Source organism: Barbus barbus (assembly GCF_936440315.1).
Source record: "Barbus barbus genome assembly, chromosome: 48".
Classification (NCBI taxonomy): Eukaryota; Metazoa; Chordata; class Actinopteri; order Cypriniformes; family Cyprinidae; genus Barbus; species Barbus barbus.
The window spans coordinates 1,426,004-1,439,549 of NC_136726.1; the positions used below are offsets into that span (position 1 = coordinate 1,426,004).

The 13,546-nt window shown below is 39.9% G+C and overlaps 1 protein-coding gene across 2 annotated transcripts in view; it reads right to left on the reverse strand.

The window, feature by feature from the left end:
- The window catches only part of LOC306866933 (receptor-type tyrosine-protein phosphatase beta-like), a 44,033-nt gene extending 33,921 nt beyond the window's left edge, over positions 1-10,112 (reverse strand). Inside the window, exons 1-5 of one of the 2 annotated variants that reach the window (XM_079412383.1) lie at positions 9,997-10,112; positions 7,526-7,927; positions 5,455-7,088; positions 3,877-4,144; positions 115-378 (exon numbers count right to left, since the gene is read on the reverse strand). In XM_079412383.1, coding sequence (XP_079268509.1) covers positions 115-378; positions 3,877-4,144; positions 5,455-7,088; positions 7,526-7,927; positions 9,997-10,048 — 2,620 coding nt within the window. In that variant the 5' untranslated portion in view covers positions 10,049-10,112. The remainder of the gene's footprint in view (positions 1-114; positions 379-3,876; positions 4,145-5,454; positions 7,089-7,525; positions 7,928-9,996) is intronic. The other variant, XM_079412384.1, reaches the window with a different exon arrangement.
- Positions 10,113-13,546: the final 3,434 nt, after the last annotated feature.

A 13,546-nucleotide genomic window follows, 5' to 3' on the forward strand; every position in this document is an offset into this window, starting at 1 on the left:
AGGTCTCTATTGAAAAGGTACTAATACTGTATGTACACTTCAGGTAATAGATTTTAAGGTGCCATTTAGGGAAAAAAAATAAGGTACGAAGATGTAAGATGTGTCAGTTCTTGCCTGTTCTCCCTGTTGTCCTGGTCTCAGCTGTTAGTTCTCCACTCTTTGTCTTCACCAGCACTTGATAAGCTTTTCCAGGTGTCAAGCCGCTAAAAACCCACTGAGTAGTGTTTGGAGGCAGAGTAAGGTCCCGTTCTGGAGAGATGGAGGGAGACAGAGAGAGCTGGTAGGACTCCACGTGTCCGACAGCAGGAATCCAGGCGGCTTTAAGAGAGTCCTGGCTGCCGTTGCTCTGGAGAGTCAGTGATGTGACGGGAGCAGGAGCTGCACGAATGATAAACCTGTCTTTAAGTGCACTTAATCTCATTGGAAGTGTTTATTACAATAGATTCATTTTGTGTTTAGGACTTCATTACATTTAGTGACTTAAAGGAGTAAAAACAGGTTTGGAACGACATGAGGGCGAGTAAATAATGACAGAATGAATTCACCATCATCTCATAATCTCAGCATTAGTGTTTCCTGAAGAGTATGTGACAATATCTGAGTGTGTGTGTGTGTGTGCATCATGGGAAAGGGCAGTAAAAGACAGGATATGTAGGCGGGTAGTCTGCTAAAGCAGGAAGGGAGGAGGCAAGCTGAAAATATCCTGGAAATAACGATAAAAGAGCTGTTGGCCTTTGGTTAGGAGTAAACCTGCTGCTGGTTAGAGGTGTTTCTGTGTCCTGTGGAACATGATGACTGTACCGGTGTAAAACGAGCTCATGAGTAAACCCACACTGTGACTCTCTGATTTAAAGCAGACTTATCAAACTGTTTGGTGAAAGAACATGAAAAAACATGAGTTGTTACATATATAATGTGAATTTAGATAACAAAATGGGGCTGATCGTCATTCCCAGACATATTTTTCTGTCAGACGTTCTGCTCTGATGGTTTATCCCAGACAACAACAACACACTCCATGTTACTGCCACAGGACCCTGAACCATTACATATAACACGGTTGGTGTTACGTTTGGTGCTGTATCTTGTCAGTGTGTGCACTTGCTTGGCCATTTTTAGTGATAAACAGGAAAGGGTCCAGCTGAATTCAAATAGTGGTTTGTTAGATGGGTTTAAAAAGGTTATTATACCGCAGCAGCCGTCGTGTAAAGGCCTCCTCGTGTGAAGCCCGAAGCGTGTAAAGACCATCGACTCCACCGTACGACTCCACCGGGCTGGGACACCGGCAGAGGAGTATGGCTTTTTATTTCTCCTCTTTCCTACGACTTTCACTTCTGTTTCAGTTTTTATAACCCTTTCTTACTCTGTGTAAGCTGTTGTTTTAAAACATGTGCTTGGCTCAGTGTTGATGAGGTTGTTTATTCAGTTTTAGTTTAATTTAATTTGAGTTATTTTAGTACTTCATACTATATGGATATGAAATAATATTGAATTCATTTTTATATGTATGTATATGTGTGTGGCTGTACATACACATGAAGCTTAGTGTTATGTTAGAAGCATTATTATACTCATACCTTTAGTTGTTTTAATATTTTGAATTGTTTTTAGCTTTTTTTTGTTTTCATTTAAATGTTTACTATTGAAATGTTGTTGTATGCATTTGTCAATTTTATTTAATTTCTGTATTTTCTTAAATGTGTGTATATAGTATTTGCTGAGTTTTGACTTTTAGTTTTAGCTACTTTTTCTTATTTGTAAGTGGCTTTGGATAAAAGCGTCGGCTAAATGACTAAAAGTAAAGTAAAAGTAAATAACCCAGACAGTGAACATTAAAGCAACGCCTATCTTGATGTCATGCTGCAGTGCATGTTGGGAACTGCAGATATTGTATACATAGAAAGCTCAATAAACTGGTCTAGTTTGGTCATTAGCACTGAAGTACATGGTACCGTCATGCCAAGATTTCACTCAGTGTGTCATTGATGGATCTGCATGAGATCTGGCAGCAGTCAATGTGAATGGGCCATTAGAAACTCCACAAATCTGGCCGAAGCAAGACGCTTATTGTAAAAGAAAGACTGAAGTTTGGAACAGGACTTCTGGAACAATGTGTCCTGGACAAATGAGTCAAAGGTTGAGATGTTTGGCCACAGTTCCAAACAGACAACAGACAGCAGTGGTTACCGGCATAAAGTCACCTGAGAAGTCCATATCATACAAAAAGATGCATGAGGAGAGCGTGAAGGCTAAAGATGAACCAGCAGATCCATTAAACAATGATTTAGAAGAAAGAACTGAAGGGCTGTGGGACTGGACATGAAACCCCTTCAAAAATCAGTTAAAGTTATTCTGCTCGGAGGAATGGACAGAAAATCCTCGTCAATGTAAGACAACTTTAAGAAATGCCTACATGAAGAGTTCTGAAATTGTATTGCAAAACCTACAAATGTTGAGAATGGACCTGTTATTCATTTACTTATACTATAATAGACCATCATTTATTTGCTAAGAATTATGAGAACAACTTGATTTCTCTTCTTGTTTCTAATAGTTTTAGAGTATTGAGTATTGAAATTGAGTCTGTTCAGAGGAGTTATAATCTAGCAAACATTAGCAATTAGGAACTGATTACTTTTTTGAGTAATTTAACCCCTTCTCAAACTTTTCGGGGCCAGGAAACATTTTCCAAGGACCCCCTCATAATTTTAACAGTGATTAAGCATATACTTACTATGCCATTGGAACTTTTGGATGCCCATTTTTATGGATAATTTTTTTTTTTTTTAAATATTGTTTTCTGGATTACTACTTTTTTCCATTTTAATTATTATTATTATTTTTGGACATATACAAATTAACTTATTAAATGTTTTAAAATAAATTTTTGGGGTCATATGAAATCTGTTTGTGAATTTTTTTCTCAAATATAATTTTTGTACTTTTACCCTTTTATCCTGTGTTTTATTGTTCTCAAATTTCCTTTTTTGGGTTTCATTGTAATAGTGTAATTAAATTGTAATAATCTTAAAAGCATGAACTGAATTTATAAAACGTTATATAATTCATTGTATTGTTATTGCATTCATTTGTTTTACAATATATGGGCATATTCATTTTTTTAGTTTCTTCAGAAATTCTGTGTTGTCTATTGTATTTTGTTTTAACTCTTATTTTGGCGGGTTGTCGTGAAGAGCATTTTCTTTTTTGTGTGTGTATAATATTTGTGTGTGTGTATAATAAGATTTTTCAAATGGAATGGTTGAATGCTAATGAAGTGACTCAGAGCAGCTCTGGAGATGAAGTTCATGTGTTCCAGTCCAAACTTCATGACATTCTGCGTTATACGGTAAATTCCACGATTCTGAGCGCGTTTTGTGCATCACAGAAATCATAACACCCTAAATTTCTTCTGCAAACCCTATGGCTATGGGTCACAGACCTCACTTTGAGAACCCAACACTTAACATTAACAAAAAGTTTAAACATAATAATATCTGCTGAATGACTTCATAAGTCCTTCATAGTATTTTGTATTTGCAGGCCAAAGATGCCCTTGAATGAGGAAAGTGTCAGTGACGGCTCTTATGAACACACGGCCAAGACTTCAGTGAAAAACACTTATACGGCATGAGACAGACACATCCTCTGCAATCTGTGTGAATGCAGGTGCTTTATCAAATCTGTCAGAACAATGTGTTCCACCATATCAATGAACAGTAAAAAACAACCATAAATCACTGCATGCTAATGTGAAAATCTGCTTTAAAGCACTTTAAACAGAGAACACGAGGACCCTCCTCTGGTTCATGACACTTCTGTGCACGGGTTCAGATTCAGAAAACTAAAGCTGTGATGGAAAGTAAGAGGACTTACTGGTTTGAACTGTAATGTTCAAGCGTGCAGCATCTGTCTCAGAAACGATTCCAAACAAATAGGTAGCACCAGGAGTCAACCCCATCATCAGGCACGTGTGATGGCTGGGACGCTTCATGTCTTCAGAACATCTTGTGAAGTGAGAAACATCAGTCATGACGAAGCTGCAGGATTTTCCAGGTGTTGTGAAATTTAATACACAATAATCCATCTGAATACTCGCTGCAGTCATGTTCACCAGACACCTGACAGCCTCCGTCGTTACAAGCTGCAAACAAGAAATACACAACAGGATGTTAAAGAGGAACAGATAAAACCAGCACTATAAAAATCAACTAAATCTGTTGTGCAAATAAACACACTGGATAGTCTAATGATTAATGGCAAACATATCCAAAACCCCCAGTTTTTGTCATAAATGGCCTAATTTCTAAACTGAGACTGAGCAGCTAAAGTCAGGTGTCCACTGTGATCTCTGAATCTTACTGGTGTAGTTGAAACCGTGCAGCATGGTGAGAGCAATGCCAAGCTCATGGCTTCCATTCCCAGGGAATGCATGAACTGATAAAGTATAAATCATGTATGCAATGTAAGTCACTAGGAATAAAAGCGTCTAATGCATACATGTAACCATGTTGAGAGGAGCACTGGCGTGATGTGAACGGCAGCACTGATTGTCCTGCTGTTTCTTACAGGTACAAGAACATCTCAAGGGTTTCTACTGTAATTATGTGCTGAGTAGATTACTCTCAAACTGTAGTCTGTTACTAATTACAAATTACAGGATACAAATTGTAGTCTGTAATGTAATTAGATTACTCACTTTTGGATTACTTTTGATCTAACTTGTTTATAGATTGAAATGGGATTATTGTTATAGGCAATAAAAAGAAAATAATATAATTTGACCATTAACCAACATCAGAGAACATGCAAATGTGTTGTTCAATTATTTGAAATATTACATTGAAATCTCAGGGGTTTGACTGACAAAAAGTTTGGAAATCCCTGCATGACATGAACAAACATGAATAAACTTGAAAACATGGACAAAGTCTTCCAGGTTTGAACTATTTTTGTTAGTTATGCATCATCAGTGTTCAGTAACTTTCATGACCAAGAGGTGCTTTTGTCCCCAAATTCAGATGCATGCTTACAAATTAATTTACATGACATTTACATGGTACACTGTCACTGTATTCAATATGACACATAAATGTAGAATTTTCTTAAAGGTAAAATTGAAACTTAAAATTAATTTACATTTAAAATTAATAAATTATACACAATTTACTGCCATTGTGTGAATAATTTGTAATCATGTAATCCAGAAAAAGTAATTGTAATCTGATTCTTAGCACTTTAAAATGTAAAATTATCCAAATACTAGCACTATGTTTTTAACCAGCACTGGTAGCAACCAGCCAATCAGATAAGATTTGCAGGGGGGACACCACTAGCTACTAGCTGTAATATTTGCATGAATTCTTCAAGATTCAGATTCTTCACAGCATCGAACAAGACTGTAAGCAGAAATACCATAGCAAAACTTGTATCAGTGAGAATATGGTTGCTGACCTTTGCTGTGGAAGCCATGGTGGGAGTGGCAGTAGATGGTGGAGGTGAGGTTCCAGTGCTCAGAGCAGCAGTGCTGGGGATGGTGCCGGTGGTGGGGATGGTGCTGGGGATGGTGCTGGTGGTGGGGATGGTGCTGGGGATGGTGCTGGTGTTGGGGATGGTGCTGGGGATGGTGCTGGTGTTGGGGATGGTGCTGGGGATGGTGCTGGTGGGGATGGTGCTGGTGCTGGTGGTGGTGCTGGGGATGGTGCTGGGGATGGTGGTGGTGCTGGTACTGGTGCTGGTGGGGATGGTGCTGGTGGTGGGGATGGTGCTGGGGATGGTGGTGGTGCTGGGGATGGTGCTGGTGGTGGTGCTGGGGATGGTGCTGGGGATGGTGCTGGGGATGGTGGTGGTGCTGGTACTGGTGCTGGTGGGGATGGTGCTGGTGCTGGTGGTGGTGCTGGGGATGGTGCTGGTGCTGGTGGTGGTGCTGGGGATGGTGCTGGGGATGGTGGTGGTGCTGGTACTGGTGCTGGTGCTGGTGGTGCTGATGCTGGTGCTGGTGGTGGGGATGGTGCTGGTGCTGGTGGTGGGGATGGTGCTGGTGCTGGTGCTGGGGATGGTGCTGGTGCTGGTACTGGTGGTGGGGATGGTGCTGGGGATGGTGCTGGTGGTGGGGATGGTGCTGGTGCTGGTGCTGGGGATGGTGCTGGTGCTGGTACTGGTGGTGGGGATGGTGCTGGGGATGGTGCTGGTGGTGGGGATGGTGCTGGTGCTAGTGCTGGGGATGGTGCTGGTACTGGTGGTGGGGATGGTGCTGGGGATGGTGCTGGTACTGGTGGTGGGGATGGTGCTGGTGGTTTCTAAAGTTTTAGCTGGAGCCACAGTAGTTGTGTATGTCGTTGATGTGAAGGTGTCTGTATCCGGGGCGGCTGTAGATGTGTACAGGGCTGCAGGGCTGGTTGTTGCACATGCTCTAGTTTTAGCAGAACTGGTGGCTGTATTGGGAGTAGCTCTAGTATCTGTACTGGGAAGATCTTGAGTAATGGCTCGGGTCGTTCTTGTTTTAAATGGCAACATCGTCTGAATATCTTTGATGATCTTTGTCGTGGTTGAGCTTCTGGTCGTGGCATTTGTCCATGCCCCGTCTGTGTTTGACACTGGGAAACTACTGGTTGAGCTCTCGCTCAGTGTGGAATCTGTATCAGTGCTGTGAGCTTCAGACGGTCCTGTATGAAAGTCAGAAGAACCCGAAGGCTCAGCGTCTGACGTGGAGATAGTTAACTCTGTCTGAGAAGTCAGAGGGTTGTGGGTCTGCTCCATAACATCTGAGGCAGTCTCTGTCACGTCAGCGCTATTCTGGGTGAAGTTCTGAGGTGCACGAGGAGTGACCATCAGAGCAGTGGAGGACACATCTGTAGCATCAGGCGTCTCGTAGGGCGATTCTGTCTCGAGCGTTTGAGTCTCGTTCTCCTGAAAGTCTGTTTTGGCAGTGAATGTCATCGGATCAGCTAGACCAGTGGTAGCGGTGCGTTTGGTTCTGCTTCTGACTGTGTTACTGTGGTGGGTCACCGCTCTGCTTTGAGTAATGACGGGGACTGTCAGAGTGGTTATTTCCCCTGTGGAGCTCATTGTTGAAACTGTGGACGGGCCTGTTGAAAAAAGACTGATGTTAGCTTTACGCTTTATTAGATTTTAAATAGGGTATCTTGTAATCTGTAACCTGTTACATTTCCAAAGTAACCTTCCCAACACTGCTTACTGTAACTAAGAGTAATTTGAAATGACTGCATAACATTTTAATGTGTTTATTTATTTATTTTTTTTGTACACTGATATTTTGGCCTAAATATGAAACAACTATCAGACTGCATGTTTGAGAAACTTGACATATTTTTTTAATCATGGCAGATAACCCACAGTAGGGTAGGGTACATACATATAGTAGTCTAATATTACAGTAATTTACTGTATTGTATTCTACTGTAGCATGCCAGTAGCAAACGAATCATCTCAAATGTTAATTGTGAAGACACGTGTGAACAGATATACGAGTGAGTGTTTCTGTGATGCGAGATAGTCCGCTGACCTGTGGCAGGACAGAGAGACGTGGACACCCGTCTCCCCTCAGAGTCCACCGTCAACATAGACCAGTTTGAATATTTCTGCTCAAAGCGGACAACGACCCGCTCGCCCTGTTTCTTCAGGAACAGGGGCGTCTCTGCCAGTCCGAAGCTCCCTGGGTGGTCGTAGCAGCTCCAGGCCGGGGCAGTGTGGCAGTCGCTGAGCTTGACCAGGCGAGCGTGGTGCGGGACGCCGCTGCTCTGATCGGCCCACAGACATCTGGACATGAGCGTGTGATTGAGTCTCCTGGAGCTGGTCCAGACCCACTGCTGAGTCGGGCTCGTCTCATTACACCTCCTCAGGACCACCACACTCCTGTGTGTGCTCAGACACAAGCCTTTATTAGTGTGTGCCACCAGAAACCCACCTAGCAGAAAGAAACGTTTGTTTAGTGTTAGTCATCTGATAATAGCATACAGATTACAGTCGATATCTCTGAAGAAGAACACTGGGTAGGATTGTCACGGTTTCTTATGGACTAGTTTGGTAGTAAGGTGTCCTTGTCAAACGTTACATATACAGTCAAACCAAAACTTATTCAGACGCCGTCAACATTTCTCACATTATATCAGTTTATTGGCTATAGTTTAGAAAATGGAAATAAAATAAGACAAGAGCTCAGAGTTAATATGTGTCAGAATGAATTGATCTTGATAATGTCAGGTAACTTTGATGGAAAGGAATGTAATGAATTTGGTTGAATAGCTATCAGCTGATAAATTTAAGAATGAACACAATTAGATAAAACCAATTTAGCTCAACCAATCACCAAGCAATGCTTCATTTTGTTCAGTCTGTGGTGGAAAATCATCACATTAGCAATTAAAGAAAAACATGATCAGGTCAAAGTGTCTGAATCATTTCTGATCTGGTAGTCCACTGCATGAAGAATATTTGGGTGTAATATGTCACAGTTTACTTTATTTTGCTCTCCTCACTTACAGAAATGCACTATAGTGTCCTGCACCCACTAGCGAAAAAAATATCAAAAACTATATCTGGTGTCTGAATAATTTGTATTTATTTATTTGACTGTAAGGCAAGGCAAGGCAAGTTTATTTATATAGCACATTTCATACACAGGGGTAATTCAAAGTGCTTTACATAAAAGAAAGTGAAATAGACATTAAAAATAATAATCACAGCAATACAAACAGGGAATTAAAACATAATAATAAAAACAAGGAATTTTAAATTGATCTAGAAATTGATTTAAAATGAATTTAAAACAGTTAAGAATAGAACATGATTACATCAAATGTATTGCAGTCAGTTGGGACATATAGCACAGTGCTCATTCAACAAATGCACAGTTAAACAGATGAGTTTTGAGTCTTGATTTAAATGTGGCTAATGTTTTAGCACATCTGATCTCTTCTGGAAGCTGGTTCCAACTGCGGGCCGCATAATAGCTAAAAGCAGACTCCCCTTGTTTTGTGTGAACCCTTGGTGTTTCTAACTGACTCGATCCTAATGATCTGAGTGGTCTGTTCGGTTTATATTCAGTGAGCAATGAGTGCTTACTATTATAATAACAATTAATTCATTACATGCAAGTAACCCCAAGACAACCCCTAATCCTAAACCTAACCATATAGTAAATGCATGTAGTTAATTAATATTACTCAGTAATTAATGTATAATTACACTGTAACAAAGACACCTTAGAATAAAGTGTAACCGATAGTTTCTTCATTTTGAAGCGAGACTTTCGGCCACTTTATGATAAAGAAAGTCTGAGGTGAGAGAATCTTTTCATGATCATTGCACATGTCATTTCCTGATGTAGGGGCGGAGAGAGCTGGAACTCATTGTTTCTGGATTTTTCAGCATATTTACACATTAGAAATGAAAGATGAACGAGTGGAAATCAATCAAATCAGTTTCAGAGCATCTGTCAGGTCTCGTCTCGATGCGAAATAGCTTTGTCACCTCTGACATTTACAAAGAGAAACACAACACAGCAAAAAACTCATTCCTTTTTAGGTTTTGTTGCAAATGACCATTAGTGTTAGCTCTTCGTATTAATCAGTGAAACCTGTTTTAGAATCACTGTTAAAAGAAGCTTCTTTGTGCTGAAAGTTAAAGTTTAAAATAACCATTTATCTTTGTAATAGTCATCATTATTAACAACCAATATATAGTGCTATCAGTAATGAACACTTCATAATGAATATGAAAATATTCAAAATACTAAATATGAACGGCACTGCCAATATTCGTAATATTCATAACAACAATGAATTTAATCCTGTTATTAGTAATAATGCTATTAATAAAAGGTCCTCTAAATGGTTATGAATACACATTTGATCAGTTCAGCTAACCTGCTATAGCCCAGTTCATTTAAGTCAGGTTTTTAGCTCGGATCGTCCCCAAACAACAATTCAACAAAAGACAGCCAAGCCAGTGAATAACGATAATATGAATACTCACTCAAAGCAGAAAAGCGCTCCAGGGTTAATAAGATGAGAAACAGCGTTCCCATGTTTCTGCTTTGTGAGTGTCTCTGAGCTGGAATGAGAGTCTGAGCGCTCAGGAGGAAATTCTCTTTCAGGGGAAGGAAGAGTCACTGACCGCCGTTTCCTTCTATTCAATCGTGTGAGGCTAGTGACAGTCCAGCGGTCCTCAGACCTCAGCTAGCCTGGCTAAAGCACACACAGGCCTTGACAGCGTTTCTCCAAATAATTGGTATTACTGCATTTGTAGTTGAGTCTGTGTGTTGGCATCTATTCTGCTGAGCATGTTTGAAACACTACACAAGATAAAGAAAGTTCAGTACAGTTCAGGGCATTCCCAGATTTCTAGAAGGCCTGTAAGGAGATCCGCAGATCCTTTGGGATCTCAGTCCTTCAGTGAGTCACCGATCTCCAGCTAGCACAACACCGACTCAGATCTGCATCAAACAGCTTTAACCCGCTGGTGCTCTTCGCTCACTTTTGACAGAAAAACTTTATGTTTTGAATTGTTAAAAATCACAGCTTCATCGGAATGGTACGAAACGTGGTGACTTTCATGGCATTTGGAATGTGAACGCACACAAAAATAATTGAGGGCTTGATTCGAAGTGAGGTGGTCATAAAACAAATAGTCACACTTGTGGTCTTCGGGCTAAAATGACTGACCATAGGAAATGAATGGGAAATCTACAAATCTGCCACAATGCAGAAACAAGTGCACAGCAAGGACAGGGTGAAACTCTAAAACATCAAGAGTGCAAAACTAACACATCCATTCACACAAATCAGAAATCAGATCAGACCCAGAAGAATTAAGCTCTGATAAAACCAGCTCTGTTACATGTAACTGTAGTAATAATAATTCAAAAACTGACGCTTTAAATCAACTCAATCTAAACCTTTACAAAAAGTCGTCTTTGAATATGTCTAAATATATATCCAAACACACAACTTAATAAAAATAAGTATTTATGTCTAAAGAGAATGTATAGGCCTTTTATATAGAGCTATATGGAAATATATGGCCTAAACTATGGAACTGCAGATGGTTTTCTTATTTTACTCCCATCAGATGGCACTAATCTATTTTAAATTGAAAAGTAATAGAAAATACTTGAAAATTAATTGTATTTTCAATGGAAAAAATGTATCATAATTATTGCATAAATATTAATTAGTACCATGTAATTCTCTCAAAATACAAAAGAAAAAATATTATTAAACAAAAATATGTTACATTGATTTTCCTGGGGGGTGGGAGTTCAATTGTAGGTGTCCGGTCTCTTTTGACACACTTTCACAAGTGAACTCCCAGATAAGGAGCACCAGAGGCTGTTTCATTAATCACATGTTTGACAGCTAAGGTTATGTGGTACTTAACTATGAGCCAGACAGGGATATAAGACACAATTCTTGCAGACCAGCAACAAGGATTTTATGAGCGAGCATCAGTGGCCTTCCTGGTTTACTTGAGCAACAAAAGACATGATTAAAGGAAGATTAAAATCTCACTCGTAGTTCTTTTTAGGGATGCTCTGATCCTACTTTTTTCCTGGTATTGATTCAGATACTCGAATGCAGGATCTCAGTTTGATTCTGTTTGTCTTTCTACTGTTTATGTGTAAAGAAACACAAACCTCTCATTATTAAATCCTGGACTTTGAAAACTGGTCATCAGGACTGCCACTGGAAATGCATTTTACTACCTCTGAACACATTCAATCCCACCATTTACATTCAGCGAGAGAGCAGTGCCTGCCGAGTCCTTCAAAACTACCCAGAAACACAATTCCATTTTTTATCTGATTGCATTTTCTGCTAAAGTTCTCATTACTGCAGTGCATCCATCTATGTGTGAATGTACCCTGAAAAACCTGTAAAAAACTATAGAAACCATCACAGAAATGGTACCACCACAAATACCATTACAAACCATCAACTGTTAACCATTAACAAATGGTTTTCTGCAGTGTGTTTTGGGACATATTCCGTTAAGATTTAGTGGTTTTAACAAGCCACCAATAGATGACCAATTACCAGTAGAGACCCACAGGGTCCATTAAAACCAATACAAGTCCCATTATAACCAGTAAAACCACTTCCAAATTCTGTCATGGTTTCTATTGTTTGTTTGTTTTTTCAGCGGGTATGTTATGCTGTAATTTATAAATAAATTCTGAAAATATATTGAATGTCCCTAACAGCCCACATGTCTGGGCGATGGCGGCCCGATATATAAAGTCCCATCAGTCCAAGATCTGTCTCAGAGAGCCTTTGATCATTGGGAATATGTCGCTGAGATGTCGGCATCTGATCCTAATGCTCTCCTGCTGATGACATTTATGTATTTAGGCCCAACCTTTCAGGCTACTTGACTATCCAACATGAATATGAGAAAAGTAGGCTACTGACATTGAAAAATATCTTCTTAATTTGGTGTGTAACTGTTTCTGGTATAACGAACAGACAGGATTCAAGTCATTTAATTGACACCTAATGAGCTCCAGGAGAGGAAGGACCAGAACAGCAACAGTGTAGTAGAGACAGATTCTGTCTGGCAGCCTGTAACTGAGTGAAAAACATGGCCAAAAGCAGTTATGATCAAAAATGCCACTTCAGCACCATAACTTTAATCGTTTTAAATCGTTCCTTTACCAGATCAACGTCTGCATCATGTACTGTAGAGCGATATATGGCAGATGTACGTGTGCTGTCTGGGATATTAACACGTCTAATAATAATGTTATTATGTCTCTATGACTGATATTCTCATCCTCTGCAACATTTGTAAAGGACACGTTATAAATGAATTTCAAATAAAGTTAGATTTTGAATGAAGCAACACATCTATCAGCACCTTTGACATGGCTACCAAGTAAGCAGATCTTTATATTTCTCCTGTTAAAAATACTCTGGTTTGCTGTGTAAACAACAGTACTGATATAGGTATGCTTCCACATTTAGAAAAGTCAAGTCAAGTCAAGTCAAGTCTGCTTTATTGTCAATTCTTCCACATGTACGGCACATACATACAGAGAACTGAAATTGCGTTACTCTCAGACCCTTGGTGCATACAGTTAACATTAAACACTGACAGTAGACGTTCTAATACAGATAAATACAGTTTAAACATATGTACATACAACTATACATATATGCACATGAGGACATTGTAGAAAAATAAAGAAAGAGATTGATAAAGTGGCATAAGGCACATAGCAGAATAGATAGAGTGCAAACCAGTTAAATAAAAACAATACTGTGCAGATATATGTGTAGTGCAAGAAGAGCTTATCAGTCTGTTAAAGTGACAAGAGAACAGTCTTTTTATCAGACTATCAGAAGAGGTAGTTTGCAGTCAGTGCTGGATGAGGTAGTGATCTGGTCCTCACCTGGAGACTCCGCAGTCTCCTCCCTGATGGCAGCAGACTGAAGAAGCTGTGTGTCGGGTGGGTGGGATCACCTGCAATGCGGAGGGCTTTGCGGGTGAGACGGGTGCTGTAGATGTCCTGGAGGGAGGGGAGAGA